The sequence below is a fragment of the Mytilus galloprovincialis genome, chromosome 7, assembly GCF_965363235.1.
Source record: "Mytilus galloprovincialis chromosome 7, xbMytGall1.hap1.1, whole genome shotgun sequence".
NCBI classification, from domain to species: domain Eukaryota; kingdom Metazoa; phylum Mollusca; class Bivalvia; order Mytilida; family Mytilidae; genus Mytilus; species Mytilus galloprovincialis.
Window position 1 is genome coordinate 76,508,858 of NC_134844.1, and position 20,946 is coordinate 76,529,803.

The window sequence follows — 20,946 nt, forward strand, 5'->3', positions numbered from 1 at the left end:
AGTTCAAAGTTCATCTATTTTTAGCACATCACTTCACCAATAAACTTAAATATAATTCAGGAGTGTGTTTTTTGATGGTTTTTTTCCTTCATCATGTAAAACGTCAAAAGAAATTTCAACGGATATATTAAATATGAATGGTTTGTTCAAGGTTTTCTTAATAGTTATCACGTATTTCGCATAAACAGTTGAAATGACTCAAGGGTAAAGCAACTATAGGGTCAAGGGTTTGTATGTAAATACATGTTAAATTTTGTGTTACTTTGATGCCTTTAATTGTCAGTACGTCTTTTTATATTGTGAAAGGTTTTGTCTGTACTTATCCAGAAAAAAATGTTCTTGGATCTTAAATCAAAGAAACACTAAAGTTAAAAACTATCATTTCATTTCGATCATTTATAAAATGTGCTGATTAAATTGTCATGTGACAATATGATATCTCAATCCAAACTGGATTCCTCCTAATATTTGTCATTGAAAGATAAAGAGTCGGAAAGATTTTAGGTTTGTGTGCTATCCTTTGTTTTCCTTTAATTTTCACATCTTTTGTTTAATGTGACATGTTTTATCCATTTGTATTTATTGAACGAACGCTAATGTATAATTTTGATAAAAAAAAAAAAGCCAAACGTGGTATTGCAGTCCTGTGTAGTTCTCATGCAACAACCTTCAGAAGACATGACACCCCAGTATGAAGGGAAAGATAATGTTTTATCAGTAGCGTTCTTATGTTATAAAGTAATTGTCTCTCTGTTTTGTTCAGGTCAACCCTATCAATGCAATTCAAATGGACTAAAAGTACAAAACATATTCTATCATCAAGTATTAGTATATGTAGAATTTCTACTACAGCAAACGTTTATGAATTGTTTAATATGATTTCATATGTTGCATATTAAATGATAATAACATTACAATTTATAGGATTTAATAAATGGTCCAAGAACTCATTTATTGTCCTTTGATTTTTGTTATCTGTAAAATTAAGTCACAAGTGCGGTTGGTATATAATTTACAGATTATTTTCAAACACCTTCCATTTCTTTCATAATTCTTTATATTTTATGCATATAATGTTAAGTGAGGAGTACAAATTTCCCGATAAACGAATTTGTGTTATGAATTTCAAGGTAAAGAAGTGATTTTGTCCACTTCAAATAGTTGAACAATTAGTATGTCTGAAACTGTCAAACTGAATAATATGCCCTCCTTGACACACAATTCTTCTGCCAGATATGAAATTTGAGCATTCAATACTGTACAGTTTGTCAATTTCCTTTGGTGACTAGAATGAAATTGAGAATGGTAATGGAAAATGTGTCAAAGGGACAATAACCCGACCAAATAGCCGAAAGCCACTAATTCGTCTTTAACACTGTAATTAATGCGTTTCCGCCTCCGGATAAATTGTGAACTGGTTCAGGGAAAATGGACGTCTCACTAAACTCGAATACACATACATGAACTAAAAATAAAATACTTTAAAGATTTACAAACGCCAGAGGCTCCTGGCCTGAAACAGGCACAACAATTCGGAGGGTTTAATCATATTTGGTGAGATATCAACCCTCCTTTTATACCTGTAGCCAATGTAGAATAACAAACAAAAAACAGCGATACGAAAAGTAAACCCCAATTTTATAAAAGTCCGAGTTCCATGTCAGTAAAGGTAACAATTTAAAGAAACTAAGCAAATAGACAATTACATATCAATTTAATTAAGAAAGGACTACAAGCAGTTACTGACATGCCAGCTCAAGACCTCAATTAAACTGATTGAAAGTTATGTCTTCATCATATGAAAATCAAGCACAATCCCTCCAAGAAAGGTTCTAGCACCATGCTATAAAAACATATTACAGAAGAACATAACTGTATCATGCCAACAACTGATTTTTATAATAAATTTGTTGATTTCCGATGCAGAGACCCCATGAGTTAATCAATACTTATACCAAAGTATGCCATCTTAAATTACCTGCAAACAGTATCGTAACTTAGCCTTTTTGTATAAATCGTCTAGGTTTGTTTTAATAACCATTTGGTTAGCTTTTGAGGTGAATGCCGACAAATTTGTACGTTGTATAGAAATCTACCAGCAGCTGTATCGGCCAAGTGCAAAAATGAATTTAGACCTTTCTGAGGTAAATTCGTGTAATGAGATGGTCAATAAAAATAGGCAATAATGACCATTTGAAAAAGTAACACGATACGGAAATTGTAAATGACAAAAAAACTATTGTAAAACTATGTCATTGAAACCAGACACCTACATGGCAGTTTATCTTATTTGATCCATTTAAACTTATTAAAGTAGAGTCCATTTGCTTATCGAAGATCTGAATACTTAACCTATTTTCAAGTCATATCTTATGCGAAATGGTCTATATTTTCTGTTGTCTATCTCTTACGTTCATTTTATATCCGCGCCATATATAATAAAGCTATTTTCTTTCCTAGCTGCGTTAATTTTTAAGATACGTTTTTCTATCTTTTTGTTTATGTTTTTTTTTTATAATTACTCTCAACAAGATTCAAAGGGGGTGTAGTGACAAGATAATCCCTAACCTGCATGTTCCCATTCATAATAAGCGTCAGTCTGGAATTTCGTCAGCACTTGGCAATAATCAAATTAATGTCTTTTCCTCTTGTTCATTTAACAGTTTCTATTATATTAATTTACTATTTTTAACACTCCGAATGATTTGGAGATACACAAACTTGACTGATTACAGACCTTGAGGTCAAACTGTCTTTGATATTTAATGTCCGAAGATGCAATTTTATTGACATGCATATACTGCAAATCTCTTGTATTATTGTTTTTATTTAAAAAATTATGGCATTGTTATTTCTACTTAACAAATGACTTACTTTGTCAGTAACAACACCTTCAATTGTTTCTATATTCAGATTCCTGTGCATCTAACAACCAGATGCTCCGCAGGGCGTAGCTTTATACGACCGCAGAGGTTGAACCCGGAACGGTTAGGGCAAGTATGGACACAACATTCAAGCTGGATTCAGCTCTAAATTTGGATTGTGATTAAATAGTTGACACAGCATAGGTTTCTGACACAGAATGAATGTGTTCTAATGAACTTAAAATTTTTGTTTCTCTTAGAGCAATTCACTATGCTGTTGAATATTAATCCTCTCAAAAAAATGTTTGAAGAAATTTTCTTTTTTATTTATGAAATTTCAAATGAGAAAAATTGAACCCAATTTTTTTAATCACATCCCCCTTTCCCTTATTCCAAAACTAATCTCAATTAAAATTTCTAATGGAGTTTGCAACAATAACTACTCATTTAAATACATCATAAAATATTAAGATGTAAAAAACTGCTTGTTATCACTGAATGGTAAAGATTATTTTAATTTATCAGTTGGTAGTAAAAAGTGAATATACATTGTATATTGTATATAACAAATTTTTAAGTTGATTCTGGACAAAGAAAGATAACTCCAATTAAAAAAAAATCTTGCTATTGCACAATATTTTGCAATTAGATATTTCTTGCTTACTATTCTGGACAAAGAAAGATAACTCTAATTAAATTTTTTTTTTATATTTCACAATATTGTGCAATTAGATATTTCTTGCCATTGCGCAATACTGTGCAATTGAAAAGACTTGCTATTGCACAATACTTAATATAATAATTTTAGATCCTGATTTGGACCAACTTGAAAACTGGGCCCATAATAAAAAATCTAAGTACATTTTTGAATTCAGCATATCAAAGAACTTCAAGATTTCAATTTTTGTTAAAATCAGACTAAGTTTAATTTTGGACCCTTTGGACTTTAGTGTAGACCAATTTGAAAACAGGACCAAAAATGAAGAATCTACAAACACAGTTAGATTTGGTATATCAAAGAACCCCATTTATTCAATTTTTGATGAAATCAAACAAAGTTTAATTTTGGACCCCGATTTGGACCAACTTGAAAACTGGGCCAATAATCAAGAATCTAAGTACATTTTTAGATTCAGCATATCAAAGAACCTAACTGATTCATTTTTTGTCAAAATCAAACTAAGTTTAATTTTGGACCCTTTGGACCTTAATGTAGACCAATTTGAAAACGGGACCAAAAGTTAAGAATCTACATACACAGTCATGACAGTTAGATTCAGCATATCAAAGAACCCCAATTATTCAATTTTGATGAAATCAAACAAAAGTTTAATTTTGGACCCTTTGGGCCCCTTATTATGTTGGGACCAAAACTCCCAAAATCAAACCCAACCTTTCTTTGATGGTCATAAACCTTGTGTTTAAATTTCATAGATTTCTATTTACTTATACTAACGTTATGGTGCGAAAACCAAGAAAAATGCTTATTTGGGTCCCTTTTTGGCCCCTAATTCATAAACTGTTGGGACCTAAACTCCCAAAATCAATACCAACCTTCCTTTTGTAGTCATTAACATTGTGTTTAAATTTCATTGATTTCTATTTACTTAAACTAATGTTATTGTGCGAAAACCAAGAATAATGCTTATTTGGGCCCTTTTTTGGCCCCTAATTCCTAAACTGTTGAGACCAAAACTCCCAAAATCAATCCCAACCGTTCTTTTGTGGTCATAAACCTTGTGTCAAAATTTCATAGATTTCTATACACTTAAACTAAAGTTATAGTGCGAAAACCAAGAAAATGCTTATTTGGGCCCTTTTTGGCCCCTAATTCCTAAAATGTTGGGACCAAAACTCCCAAAATCAATACCAACCTTCCTTTTGTGGTCATAAGCCTTGTGTTAAAATTTCATAGATTTCCATTCACTTTTACTAAAGTTAGAGTGCGAAAACTAAAAGTATTCGGACGCCGGACGACGACGACGACGACGCCGACGCCAACGTGATAGCAAAATACGACGAAAATTTTTTCAAAATTTGCGGTCGTATAAAAAGATGTTGTATTTATGTGTTATCTCATCAATATTACCGTAAGCGATAGAAGATGACATGTTGGTTCGATCTAAATAATCGAAATTACCATTGATAAGCAATAATTATACGCTCAAGGTCATTTTTATCGAAATTGTATTGATACTGGTATATACAAGTAGTTCGTAACAATGATATGTGTAGGTTTTTTTTATTTCAGTTTACCAGTAAATGATTTCAAATGAATTCTTGCAAAACCAAAGAGAAACGGTAGACAGTAAAACCGGTAGGTACTTTTTATGTAAATTAGGCATGCGGTATGATTGACAATGAGACAACTCTATACCAAAGTTTAGATGAAGTGGATATGGCAATCAAAGGCTACCCTACCGTATAGTCGGCTATAAAAGGCCGATGTGAAAATATGAATCACTTCAATCGAGATAGCTTACGTTCAAATTTCTAACCAAAAAGGACAGAAATGAACCAACAACAACCCCATCAATTCATTTAACTAAATTCAGAAGTGTAAAATATAAAACAAATAAATTATATATCCTTCAGTAGTTAAGCCTTGAACGTAAATATCAGATTATATTCCGCATTTCTTGAATTTTTCAGTTGCTTGCTTCTATCAAATTTCTAATCAAACTTTAAGATGACATATTTGATTTACTTTTAACAGCAAGATGGCTACAAATACATCTAAATGTGTTATGTGTGACCAACAACATAAAACGCCATTGTCCGAATACTGGTGTATGGAATGTAAGGAGTCACTATGTTCTAGTTGTAAAGAACGCCACAGTCTATCAAAGGAACGATTTGTTCACACCATCGCACCTTTATCACAATTCGTACCTACTATCGTATCTGATTTACACTCTTTTTGTATCGATCACAATGAAAACTACCAACATTATTGTATAAAACACGAATGTCTTATCTGTTACAAATGCATTACGAAACACGGAAAATGCGATCAGGTTATCCCCCTCGAAGAAGTTGTAAGCAATGTTAAAACTTCTGAGCTGTTTCGAGATTTAGAACAAAGTTTAAAAGATGCACTTGAAAACATAAAACGCATTCGTGAAGGTAGAGAGAGCAACTTCAAATCTTTTCAAACCCAGAAGAGAAAGATTTCAATGGAAATCAAAAAAATCAAAGCGCAGATCAATCAACATCTCGACAAATTAGAAGAGGATTTCATAAAAGAACTGAAAAAAGCACATCATAATACTAATGATGAGATTCAGTTAGTTATCGTTTCTTTGAAAGACCAAGAAAAAGAGATGGAACATTGCGACAGGTCTTTACGGTACATGACGAGGTATGCCTCCGATCTCACAACCTTCCTCGGTATGAGGGAAATTCAGTCAAAGGTCACTGATACTGAAACAAGTCTCAGGTCAATGATTGCAAATGAAAGTTTAGACAATGTCAGCATGAAAGTTAAAATCGATGATAAGATACATGACATTCTTTTATCTGTAAAGACATTCGGTTCAATTTCGATTACGAAAAGTCCATCTGCTGAAACCAATATGTTTAATAAAAAGACAAGACAAGCTCAGATATCAGTACCTTACAGAATGCAATCAATTAAGAACCTTTCAGTTGATTTCAAACAGACGTTAGACACGTCATGTGAATGGCTTCGAGGATGCTCTATAACTCAAAAGGGTGTTTTTCTTTTCACGAATTACTTTAATTCCTACAAAAAGTTTATAGCAGTTAACACTCAAGGCAAAACTGAATATACCATCCAGCTATCCGATCCATACAATGCTTTTGATGTAGAATGTATTGATGAGAATACAGTGGCAGTGACAACTGGCAAGTCATACAAATTAAGCCAACTCACTGGCATCAGTATTGTTGATCTTACCAAAAGAAAAGTAATAAAGTTCATTGACTTACCTGGTTTCCCCTATGGTATAACATACGACGGTAAATCATTCATATGCTGTGTAGAAGACAAAGATTTACATGTGATATCACGTTCAGACTACAGCATTACAACAATACCAAATACTACACTACCTCGAAATTCTTACGTCTCATCACGTTCAGGCATGATTTTTTTTACAAATCCGGATTCAAATAAAATATCTTGCTGTTTATATGATGGAACTGCCGTTTGGGAGTTTGATAGAGGAAACTTTCTGCACACACCACGTGGAATCACTGTTGACGACAAGGGAAATGTTTTTGTTGTTGGACAGGACTCGTGTAATTGCATTGTCATATCGCCTGATAGAAAACAGTACAAAGAAATTCTAACCAGGAAAAGTGGTCTCAGTTCACCCAGTTCAATTTTCTTTGACAGGATAAAGAAACAACTTTTAGTGACAAATAATTCGTCCCTGGCAAATGTTTATAACATTTCATATTTTTAAAAACGTTATCAACTTAATAAAGCCATCAGGTAAAATTCACAATAAATGGATTGGGTTATTCAATGTTGGTCTCTTGGAGTGTTTAATTTTGGTATTTGGGCGCTTTGGATGTACGAAAATTTTGAAATTATTTCGATCATTCTATATATTCTTAGAAATAAAGTTTGGTTTTACTACAAAAGAGGGACGAAAGATACCAAAGGGATAGTCAAACTCATAAATCTAAAACAAACTGACAACGCCATGGCTAAAAATGAAAAAAGACAAACAAACAACAGCACACATGACACAACATAGAAAACTAAAGAATAAACAACACGAAACCCACCAAAAAACTAGGGGTGATCTCAGGTGCTCCGGAAGGGTAAGCAGATCCTGATCCACATGTGGCATCCGTCGTGTTGCTTATGTGATAACAAATCCGGTAAATAGCCTAATTCGGTAGGTCACATTCATGAAAGGGAAGGGGATTGTAGTTACGACGTAAGGAACATATCCGATATCATTTGTGAAACGGTTATTCCATAACGGTCAACCTACTCGTGATGGCGTCCGTAAAATTTACGATGGGATGCTTTCAACTTCACCATTTGGAACTCTTGGTTTAATAGCTTCCTTGTGAGCAGCAACCCTCTATCAAGAAAATCATGATAGGAAATGCAAGCACGGGAATATAGTATCAATTGGGAGATATATACCCCGTATGCAGGTGCTGCTGGAATATTGCTACTTAAAAGGAAAGTTCACAATTGGAAAGCTGAAATCATCTCTTTTGTCGTAAAGTTTTGTTTTCAACCGACCTTCATTGTCAATTTCTAGATGTAAGTCAAGATATGAGGCCGACATAACTGTATCTGTAGTATCCTTTATCTCTAGCTCGATGGGATAGATGCGTTCCACATAGTCACCAAATTTTTAATTATTTAGTGAAAGAACATAATCTATATAGCGGAAAGAAGAGTTAAAGGATATTGCTAACTTCTTATCTTTCTTTCTAAGAAGTTCCTGAATTACAAAAGAGGCAGAAAATATCAATTTCATCTTTATAGTCGCGATGACAAGCCGTTGAAAAAACGAAACAAGTCCAGAATACACTACACAGTCAGTAACAATTAAACAACAAATACCCCACTTATAAAAATTTGTTCATAACAGGTTAGGAATTCCTGTTATACTTGTGATACCAATCGTGATGAAAAATCAAAACATGATAACTTTTCAGTTATTTGTAAACGAGTACTTTCTGCATTGAAATTGCATGTAAATGTTGACTTAATCGAATGCATATCTGAATTCAGAATCCTTCAGTTTCTGTACATTCTTGAGTTTTAAATCCTGCCATGAAAATATCATGGTTTTTGTATATAAAAATGAATATGTTGTATGATTGACAATATGACAACTCTTCAGAAGAGACCAAATGAAACATTACAAAAGAGTGTAGCATCTTATAATACGTGAGGTTTTTTTCTCATTGTTCAAGACTGTATATTGAATGTAAGTTGCTTACATCCATGTCATTTGGTTTCTGATTAAGAGTGGTCTCCTTGGTTTTTGGTTTATTTTTCATATTTGCGATTTTTGTCTTATTACCGGTAAAACTTTCATAATATAAAAAAGAAGATGTGGTATGATTGCCAATGAGACAACTGTCCACAAGAGACCAATATGACACAGACATTAACAACTATAGGTCACTGTACGGCCTTCAACAATGAGCAAAGCCCATACCGCATAAGACTACCAGACAACATATGCCTACCATCAATAGGTGATGATGGTGCATGGGCGTTTTTTTAATAAAATAAATTGACTGGTGGCAAGTTAAATGCATGCATACCCCTACTTTTTTAAAGTTGGGATATAATTATTTGAACAAGAAATATGCACTCTGTTAGAATAGGAGATATCAGACATAACAAGAAACCATTGCAACAAGAATTCTATAATAAATTGTTGTGCTATAACACCTCTGTCCACGGTAAAGTGGAGTTTAGGTGACCACAAACATGATTAACTCTGCCTTCTATGTGTGCCTGTCCAAATTCAGGAGTCTGTAATTAAGGGTAAGTCGTTTGTTGCTGTTTTTCATATTTGTTTTTGTGTTTTGGCACATAAATCAGACCGTAAGTTTTTAAGTATAAGTTGATAAACATTTATTCTTTCCGGGTATTTTACATTTGTATTGGTATGTAGTAATGGTTTAGTTCATTGTTGAAGGCCTTACTATGACCTAAAATTGCTTACTTCTTGGTCAATAAGTCTCTGGTGGAGAGTTGACACATTGGTAATCAAACCACATCATTCTTTTTATTTCATAAATTCCATAATGATTATATAAAATGCCATTATAAAACATGATTTTTGTCAGATACAAGCCTCATTAGAGTTTAGGCATAACAAACAGCATGCAAAGTATCAAGTCATATATGATTCTTATACATTTATTTGCAAATTTTACAACAATAGTTTTATAATATTAACATTATGACCTAGATGAGTACAGAAATGATTTTCTTCATTAACACTTTTTATTAAATCATTAGACTGAATAAAAGTTCAAATGTGTTGTCTTTATCTTATGATTAGTTAGATGGTCTTATCTACATATCTGTAGACAAAAGAATAATAGTAAATCCTTGTGGTGACCAAGAAAAAAAATGTACATTTTAAAATAACATAAAAAAAGAGTGCAAAACATGAAAAATGACTGCAAAATATGAAACATTTTTTAACTAATAATCAGAAATAATTAGAAACTATACAAAGTCTTTCTCATATGAAATAATCCCCAGAATCAGTGATTGGAAATCATGACAATTAAAAACATTAATAAATCCTGCACTGGGCACAATATTACACAAAATTACTGTCTTTTTGGGTGACCATTTCAACAAGATATAATTGCCCTTTACATAGTAAGACGTAATTACTAAGGAGTGTAGGAAAGTTTACCAAATTGGAAAGGATCAAAAAAAATTAAATAAGCATTCACTATGACTTTGCATAGTAAGGTTCTTTTAAGTTTAGATTTCATCATTTAACTTTTGCAAGACCCCTTAAAACATTTGCCCATAAGGATTAGGATTGGGGGTCTTTATTTCTGTATTATTAAAATTTATAGCCTCTTTTCTCTATTTTTTTTTTCTCATAATGCAACGGAAATATTTAAAATAAAAAAATAAAGATCTATATACATACAAAAATGACATAAAAAGAAATTTTCTCTGATGTTTCTTTTCAATGAACACAATGAAAAAAACATATATACATTAATATTGAAAGCTCCTTTTAGTCTGAATATCTTCTAGTATGTGTTGTAGTTCTTCATCTTCAAACCTACCCTCCAAACTAAAATAGAAATAGAAAGCTTATATAGTACTGTACATACATATAATAAGATGTGGTATGAGTGCAAATGAGATGACTCTCCATCAAAGTCAGTTTATGAAAGTAAATCATTATAAGTCAAAGTACAGTCTTCATAGAGTCTTAGCTCACACCAAACAGCAAGCTATAAAGGGCCCCAAAAATGACTAGTGTAAAACCATTCAAACAGGAAAACCAACGGACTAATCTATATAAAAAACAAGAAACTAGAAACACTTATAAACCACATCAACAAAGGACAACTACTGAACATTAGATTCCTGAGTTAGGACAGGTGCAAATAATTGCAGCATGTTTTAACATTTTACTAGGTACCAACCTTCACCCTTAACTAAACAAAAGTGTAACATCAAAACATAGAAAGACACACTATGTTTGCTAATAAAATTATTTTAAGGATGTTTGCTACTTGGAATCCTCTGGTTTTGTACATGTGGAGCCATTTACAATTAAAAAAAATCCTGTTTACCCCTCCTTTTCTTTTCATAATTCTAATACTAATAATAATTTAAAAAGCTATTTTTCAAAATCTTATAAAAACCTTGTTATATTTTCATAGTTTTTGAAAGAAAAAAAGGTACCAATGTTAAATGTTTAAACAGTCTCTCATAAAATTTCATTTCTCCAAAACTAATCGCAATATATTAAGCATATGAGTTGGAGATATAATAATTCTAATTTTAACTTTGTATAAAGGGAGGTAATTCCAATTTTAAATATTACTTTTGACAATAACATTGAGATTGTTATAACAAATACTAGATTCATGCATCATGCATAATTGATGTAATTTTCTTTAGAAGAATGGTTATACATATGATTTTGTAATTTGAATATCTGAGTACAATGAAAAATGTCTTGAAAGGTTCATTGGTAAGATGTATGTTTTGTGTATATCAAAAGTAGTGATAAAATCTAGAAACCTGATAACAACCAGTTTAGCCACATAAGGCTTTTGACTGTACATGCTGTATGAATACAATGGTTATCCCAATAATAAAGTTTGGTTATGATATAATATAAAAAGCATGATACAGTGAAACCTGGCTAAACCGAATCCTGCTTAAACCGAAAACCTGTATAAACCAAACATGTTCTAAAGCACCGTCATATCAAATTGTATGCGTTGTGAACCTGATAAAACCGAACATCAGCCAAAACCGAACACAATCTTAATTCCCGAAGAGGTTCGGTTTACACAGGTTTCACTGTATATCCATACCTTGGTATGAGAGACTTGGCTTCTTCAGCATTATCAGGACACAAGTTTGCCAGAGCTGCCAACTCAAACTTGTGTAACTTCTTCTGCATCAACAGACTGAAACAAAACATGCAGAAGTGCAGAGAGAATATATGATTCAAACAAACAAAAAATATACATCATTGTGAAATTCTAAAACAGCATAATTTACACTTATATGCCATATTTTGTTATTTATTCAATAGAAAATTAAGGACACATTTTTTTGTTCAGCTTTTATCTTTTTTATGATAATGTTTTATTTACAGTTTTGATCTCTCAAATGTAATGGTTTCATTTGGGTTTCATTTTCTCAAATAAAATGATTTATTCTGGTTTTTGATCTCTTAAATCTTATCATGCTTATATTTTGTTCTTACTTTAATCCTTCAATGTTTTGTTCCTGAAATTTCAATCTCTCAAATGTAATTTCTAGTTGTGAGATTAAATCTTTCAAACGTGATGTTTAGTTTTTAGTTTTAATCATGTTTATCTCTAAAATGTCATGTTTTGTTATTCCCTTTTATTTTTATTCCAAATCCCCCTTACAGTCCTCTTACCTTCTTACTGCAGTGATAGTCTCTCTATTTTTAAACTTCGAGAATCGGCTAGTGTAATTCAATGTCTTCATAAACACTTCTGATAATTCCTGTTCTTCTTCTGCACTTTCATTCTGTTGTTTCCTGTGTTATAAAGCATATATAGATATAGGCTATTCCATTAAAATATCTATGTGGGAGGGTAGGAAGGGACTTTCAAATATCTCTACAACCAAGAACCATTTTAAAGATAATTTTACATAATGGTAATAGAAGCATACTGAAAAAGACTCATGACCCACACTCAATAATTAAACTTCTCTTTCTACCCTCCCACATGTTTTTAATGGAATAGCCCTAATCAGAGATCTTTTAAAGTTTCAAGTACGGTTCAGGTTATAAATAGAGAATATCATATGGCGTTTTCAATATCGCATCCGTATCAACCCGAGACACCAATATAATCCCAAGAGCTCTGCTCGAGGGATTATATTGGTTGAGGGTTGATACGGTATGTGATATTGAAAAAGCCATATCATATACACTTTATTATATACATATACCTCAAGTAGATGTTTTTATGTGACATGACGTCATACAGATAAGGAGGTTTGAAATGACGTCATACATATTATAGGTTTGACAGGACGTCATACAGATTAGGGTTTTGATAAAGCCTTTGCAACAGTGACTGCAATCGATGACGTGACGTCATACAGATTAAAGGTGTGATAAAGCTTTTGCAACCGTGCTGATATCGATATCATCACAGGTGGCTGATACAGCAAGCTTGCCAATGATTGTATTACACATACAATTTATCTGTATTTACTACTAAGTATATAATAAATAGAAATTATATCAGTCATAAATAAGACATGAAAGTACAGCATATATAAACGAAAATGACTTTAACACTCAAGAAGATTGTTCTGAACCACTTATAGTCTATTTCAAGATCGATTTTCATCAGGGACGTTCAAGACAAAAAAATAAAGTTGAAGGATGCATAAATACATTTGTACAATGTCAATGTACATGTACATAAACACTTGTAGATCTATATAAAAAAAAAAGAATAAAAATATCATGAGTAACCAAATTTACCTATGGTCAACTTTGCCTGAGGAAAGTAAGACATTGAGAGAATAATTACTTAAATAACTCAGACATATTAATCTTACCTATGGTCAAGTAACATCTGCACTTCTGATATCAGTAAAGTTTCTGCATTCTCAAACTCTGTAAAATTATCAATAACTCAGTTATAAAGATGAACCAAATTGATAAGGAAAATTATACAAAAATACAATAAATAGTACAAAAATTCAACACATAGTACAAAAAAAAAACCAATCAGTACACAACACCAAAATGACATGTTTATATTTGATTCGTAAATACAATGAAATAAGAATTAACCCAGTCATTCCAACGGTAATGTTCAGTTATAACTGGTTAGGTCTGTCATCAATTACAGTCAGGGGACTACTTGTACAAGTAATTTTATTTGCACGAAGAAGTATTATTAATATACTTATATAAGTAAACTTGTAAGATACTTATACAAGTGTATTTTATTTCCTTGTACAAGTAAATTATATTTTGGCCTAGTAATGTCCGTTAGACATTCAAATTTTTTTACTTACATGTATACAAGTACATGTACATGATATAAGAAAGTCAGCCTATCTTCATTTCTTGAATTCTTAGAACTTCCTTGCTCTAACAGAATTTTGAATTGTCTGTCCTTTGCAGATGTCTTTACTAATCATTTAGGTGTAATTTCATGAACAATGAAAATCCCATTTTTCTGTAATCTTCAGAACACTTCTCATTTACAAGCCACCAAGGAACAGTTTTTGAAGGTCTTGTACAGATACTTAAGATCTAAAACGTTGTGCAATCAGTTTCTTTATTGAATTAATGAGATGAAGCATTCAACTCTTATCAAAAATTATGAGCAAACCTGAGAAAAATTCTTAAAGGCATGATTTCATTTCTCAAAACTTGAGAACTTTTATGAGATTGTAAAAAATTTTACTTATACAAGTAATTTTTTTAGAAAATTAAGGGGAGATAATTAAACATAATTAACTTTATTTACTTCTTCAAGATAACTGAAAACTGCTGTACCCTTCCAGAGCACCTTAAATCACCCCCAGTTTTTTGTAGGGTTTGTGTTGCTTATATTTAGTCTTGATTTTTCTATGTTGTGTTTAGTGTACTTTTGTTTGTCTGAATATGTTTTTCTTTTTTAGTCAGTTTAAATTTTGGTTTTTAAGTCTGAATGTCTCTCTTTCAATGAGGGGTACATTTCAAGTGATTACACATTTTTTTTTGTAAAGACCCTTCTTGAAGAAGAAAAACTATACATCTATCTTTTATCTTATTGTCAAAACATTTCCATGAATTTTGAATATTCATGTACTTCAATCTTCTTTGTTATCAAAAAAAGAGGACCCTCTCTAAGTTGTTATCAAAGATAAGGATATTTTGACCTATTGGATTCTAACAGTAACTGAAAATTATCTGTTGAAGTCTGATGGTAAAGTGCATCTTACCCTCTTGGAGGTTTGTTCCCAACATGATGATTGCCAAATCAGTTCTGGAAATCTCTGAATTCGACAACGTTAATGAATTCATTAATGAAACATTAACGAATTCTGTAACTTCAGATTTTTTTTTGGTTTTGGCATTTATAAATAAATAATTTAATCTAAGATGTAACCTGTCTTCTGATTTGCAAATGTTGTTTTGTTAATTAGCCCATAGACATAATTTAGTCATGTGACCGTGACGTCATCAACGTTAAATCATGGTTTACTCTGGTTTAAAATAGAGTTTAGAATTAAATTATAAGAAATAACTGTAATATTTTATCTGTCTATTCGAAATAACATAAAAAAATGTGGTGCACACTTTAGAATAACCCGCTACGCCGGTTTTTCAGTCACAATGCACCACATTTTTTATGTTATTTCTTCATAGACAGAAAAAATATTAGTCAATGATTCCTTAATTTAAATAAGAAAATGATAAGGATTTGGAACATTTGACATCCATTTGCGTCAACCAGTAGATAGATTTTTATTTCACCTGGCAGAATTCTAGAAATGTGTCTGTAGTTTGTCTGAAATTGTTCCCAGCATGCAATTTTTTCTTTATAAAATTTTAAATGCCAAAACCAAATAAACACTGAAGGTCCCGAATTCGTTACTGGTTCAGTTAATGAATTTGGTAACTGTTAACGAATTCGTTAACGCTACCAAATTCAGGGGATTTCCAGAACTGAAATTTTTGGTTGTGAAAGACACGAAGTTGGCAGGTTGGATGGTTTTGTTTCATTCAAGTTTTCACCAAGAAACAACAGTATACATTACGTTCGTGCTGCCTATTACATTTAGTCTGTGTATCTATTTGTGGTTTATTTAAAAAAATTTGTGACGTCACTGATGTCATTACGCCATGTAAATAATCATGATAATAAATATTTTTTAGTGTCAGACCATATTTTCAGATATTAGATGTGTAAACAAATGGTACTTTTGTCCATTAGTTACGATGAACCTTAATTCTAAACCAAACAAGGTATAATTATGTATCTTTTTCACAACCTTTAGGAAAGAGTAATTCAGACGCGTCTTCTTCTTCTTGTTCGTTTGGAAGAGGTTGTGTGTGTCCACTGGGAGTCGCCATGTTGATTTATTTGTTGTGCCGTAATACGGGAAACACCAGAAACAACCCGAAAATAAGTTCAACCAAAAACCAATACAGTAAATACAACGACGCAATAAATATTTTGGGTAGGCTTGTTTGGTAAACTTTTCAATTGGAGCGGGCGAATGTGTAAAATATGAAAAAAAATGAACGTTTTCTAAAGGATGATCAACGTTTCAATTAAGCGTTTTTATATTTCAGTAAACACTAAGGGAGCTACCATTTGATTTTTATGAGGGGGGGATGACAATTTATGAAAAAAAGTCAGGACAAACTAATAAAAAAAAAGGCAGGACCGAATAGAGTGAAAAATAAAAAGGCAGGATAGAGATCACAACTTAGAAAAAGGCAGGACAAAATTTTTCATCCTAGCCCCCCCCCCTAAAAATCAAATGGTAGCTCCCTAAATCTTGTTCACCTTTGTTTATCTAAAAATATACAAAAATGTCCATTATGTGATGATTTTGTAGATGTTTCCTCTTTTCTTCTAGTTTCACTTCTTTGGATTTTGAATATAAACATAATCATAGAAGAATGGGTTTGAGCCAACCTCCAAACCATCCCACGAAGTCCCTCTAATGAGGAGGAAGTATAAAATTTGTATTCGTGTATTGTCCACATTTTTGGAACAAATATTTGACATTAATAATTATTGTAATTAGCATTAATAGAGAGAATCAAGACGTTTCGGCCATATACCACCTCGGCCATGTAATAAAAATAATTTCTGTCGTACTTATTTTATATTAAAAGAGAATTTGTGGTATATATTTTCATTTATATAACTTCCAATATAATTTTAACAGTGGCGGATCCAGAAATTTTCATAAGTGGGGGCCCACTGGCTGACCTAAGAGGGTGCCCGCTCCAGTCACGCTTCAGTGATTCCCTATATAAGCAACCAAATTTTTTTCCAAAAAGGGGGGGGGGCCGGCCCCCCCCCCCTAAATCCGCCTCTGTTTAATAGTAATGATGTTAGATTAAAAAAATAACTAAAAAGGTTATGTAGACGATAGTAAAAAATAAACCGATTTGAAGCGAATAAAAATGCATTACTTTGTAGTGTTTTAACCCTGATAACCATTTTATCCAATTTTTTTTGGGGGGGGGGGGTCTTTATATTATATGAGAAGATTGTACTTCGGGGAATGTATAAGGCCACATGTACGGTAAATGGTTTACACTGTCGGGACAGGTGTCAAGACGCCAGGAAATGTAACCTGAATTGTAATGCAATTGTGTGCTTTATGTTTCTTTTTATCGACGGCGATAGGAGGCATCTGCCTACATTACTCTATGTAATCTTCACAATATGACATAAGAAAACCGATGATGACAATCTTGTTATATGGAATGATTGAATAGAATAACAAGTTGGCTGGTTGGTTTATCATGAGACACATCCCTTTGTCAAATATAAGATACCAATTTTATCACTTAGCCAATTAATTCATTGGGAAAGTATATGAACAAAAATTGGCAAGTTATACACTGTTCTTACTATGGACTATACAATGCAAACCAAAGGACGATACCTATGTCATTGGACCTATTGAGATGACTATAGATGATCATTCATGTACACTTTGCGAATTGTTATTAGTCTTCCTTATTAAATACCTACAGGAAAGTAACACCTCCCGAAACGAAATCTGATTTTCATCAGCTGTAGTTAGAGCAAGGAATAAGACAACGAGTACGCAATACTGCTCAACAAACGACAGGTGTCTACATAGTACCGATATACGAGAAGATCTAAATCTCACCAGGTCAAGAAAGGTAGTGAATAGGTTTAACAGAGACTGTTATATATATTATTCCATCCATTGCATATAATCTGCGCAATAGGAAAATTTATACATAAAAAAGAAGATGTGGTATGATTGCCAATGAGACAACTCTCCTCAAGTGACCAAAATGACACAGAAATTAACAACTATAGGTCACCGTACGGCCTTCAACCGTGAGCAAAGCCCATACCGCATAGCCAGCTATAAAAAGTAAAAAAGTTCTTTAACTAACCACGTTTTTGGCACACAGAGCTCGAGGTTTCGACAGAACCATTACATTTGAGTTACTTATCAAATTTTGGAAGATAGGAAGCCTTTGACTCAAATTCTAGTACATTTTTTATTCATGACTCAAATTCTAGTACATTTTTTATTCAACCTTTTTAGACGAATATATTTTGTCAACACATTGACATATTTTCCAGTTTCCTTTTTTCTGATTATTCATGATAAAAATCTTAGATTTTGTCTCCAAATAGTGATTTCTGGTCATGAACTGTGTTACATTTTGTCAGTTTCCGTATAAAATCAAGTTTTTTTGTCAAGTAAAAGTTAAAAAATTTCCGGTTTTCTATTTTCGAAGATTTCATCATAAAATCTTAGTCTATCATCCTCAAAAAATCAATATTTTGTTCGTTTTATTATAGAAATATAATACATTGTTGTACACTATCATGTTTTATATATATATACAATTTTTGTGACTGTATCTTACATTAATTTGTAGTATCCTTTACTATAGATAATTCAGCTGATCTGTAAAAATAACATCTCCATGCCTTATATATCATGTACTGTAATACGACGCTAGATTAAAACTGACGTGGAAAGGTAACTCCCGGCCACCGAAAGCTTCATTTTGAAGCCCAGGTGGTCGTGTGGTCTAGTGGGACGGCTACAGCGCAGGCGATTTGGTGTCACGATATCTCAGTAGCATGGGTTCGAATCCCGGCGAGGGAAGAACAAAAAATTTGTGAAAGCAAATTTACAGATCTAATATTGTTGGGTTGATGTTTAGACGAGTTGTCTATACATAATGTACACAGCCATGTATCACCATCACTGCTGGTGATCCGATGGATAAATCTGTTGTAGAGTTGTCACTGGCTCAGACGTTCTTATAAATATAATTATTTTCTGTGACTGTATCTTACATTAATTTGTAGGATCCTTTACTATAGATAATTCAGCTGATCTGTAAAAATAACATCTCCATGCCTTATATATCATGTACTGTAGTACGACGCTAGATCAAAACGGCCGTGGAAAGGTAACACCCGGCCACCTAAAGCTTTATTTTGAAGCCCAGGTGGTCGTGTGGTCTAGCGGGACGGCTACAGTGCAGGCGATTTGGTGTCACTATATCTCAGTAGCATGGGTTCGAATCCCGGCGAGGGAAGAACAAAAAAAAATTGCGAAAGCAAATTTACAGATCTAACATTGTTGGGTTGATGTTTAGACGAGTTGTATATATACATGTATAAAATCTATATTATATTATATACAGAAATTATAAAGATTGCGTTTGAATTTCATGCAATTGTCCTTTTGTATGGTCTCTAGGGAACGAAAACCCGAAATTCACTCGAACAATCCTTTTACACTTTTAATTATAGAAACTTGATATCATGTTAATAGTAATAGTTTGCTCAAAGTTTTGTCATTCTATGTGAGGACTACGGACAGAAAAGAGACAAAAATGCTTACGGTGTTATCGAGTATAAGTTTGAAACATTAATTGTAAAATAATTTGAATAGGAAGTTGAAACTTGAAGAAGATGTTAAGTGATATTTTCAGTAACTTTCAATAATGTATAAGGGTATAAAACATATTTGGCAGTAATACCAATAAAAAAATATACAAAGAACAGTTTCGAAATTACACGGGTTTAATATCCCGAGGAATGGGGTATCTTAGCTGTATTTGCCAAATACATTTCAGAGTTTTGGTTCATCAAAGCTCTTTAACTTCGTGCTTTATTTTGGCCTTCCAACTTACTATATTCGATAGTCGGTGGTGAGTCTTTTGTGGAAACGTGCGTCTGTCGTACAAAACTACAAGCCTGATATCTTTGGTAATGAGTGCATGTATATGACAAAATATCCTTGTTGATGTTGTATTTTGTTTTTCACATGCTATATGTTGTATATGCTTTGTGAACTTAATAAAAGATTGAAGGACAAATTAATCCCGGGTGATTTAGAAATTGCCCTTCTCAAAGATAATTGGAACTTGTAAAGATTCGGCTCTCTACATTCAGGATGATTAATAGTATATCTAACACCTTCTTTTATCTGATTTCGAGACGATCCGACCATAGGTACTTGGGAACAGGACAATTTTGTTTGCCCTCCCCTTCCACCCCCACCCCCACCCCACCCCCAAGATCTCTCTCTATATGTATAATATACAAGTAACAGATGTGGATAGTTAACATGGCATTGATAGTAAATAGCAAATACTAGTTAATTGTAGTACTAGTATATCTGTATATTTTACAATACAGAAAAACGCATAAATGATAGAAATTGATAGAAAACGAAAAAATAACGGGTTTGAGGGTGAAAAAGGGGAGGGGCCAAAAAAAATTGTCTTGTCCCCAAGTTTCTATGATCTAGACATTTAAGAATAATGCGTTACTCAAACTGAGAATATATGAACGCGTGAACATAAGAAGATGTTCTTAAAATCATTTGTGTTAAAATGGTGTTGTTGGGCTGCTGCCTCAATAACGATTAACCTGTAATCCCCATTTTCATCTTTTTCCAAGGGCACTGGAGTGATTCTCATTATAAAGAAAATTGAAAAAAAAAATAATCGTATTCCGATTACTAGAAAGACTGCAGTGCCGGAGTGTGGAATATCCCACACCTGTGGCGCTATGTACATACAAATGGAGGTCGGACATTATCATTATATATAAAATAAAATATTTGCCACAGTCCAATTACAATAATTTTTATGAATAACAA

General features: G+C 32.6%; 1 protein-coding gene and 1 long non-coding RNA gene across 2 annotated transcripts; one reads left to right on the top strand and one right to left on the bottom strand.

The window, feature by feature from the left end:
• The first annotated feature begins 421 nt into the window (after window positions 1-421).
• Window positions 422-7,352, top strand: LOC143081968 (uncharacterized). The gene is made up of 3 exons (XR_012980183.1): window positions 422-504; window positions 5,116-5,181; window positions 5,581-7,352. It is a non-coding gene; the product is annotated as an uncharacterized LOC143081968 (long non-coding RNA).
• A 2,372-nt stretch (window positions 7,353-9,724) lies between these two features.
• Window positions 9,725-16,210, bottom strand: LOC143083685 (DNA-directed RNA polymerase II subunit RPB4-like). Its single transcript, XM_076259966.1, has 5 exons — window positions 16,081-16,210; window positions 13,648-13,705; window positions 12,485-12,607; window positions 11,907-12,002; window positions 9,725-10,645 (listed from the first exon to the last, which is right to left on the bottom strand). Exons 1-5 carry the CDS (start codon window positions 16,160-16,162, stop codon window positions 10,567-10,569), a joined length of 438 nt encoding a protein of 145 aa, XP_076116081.1. The 5' UTR covers window positions 16,163-16,210; the 3' UTR covers window positions 9,725-10,566.
• Window positions 16,211-20,946: the final 4,736 nt, after the last annotated feature.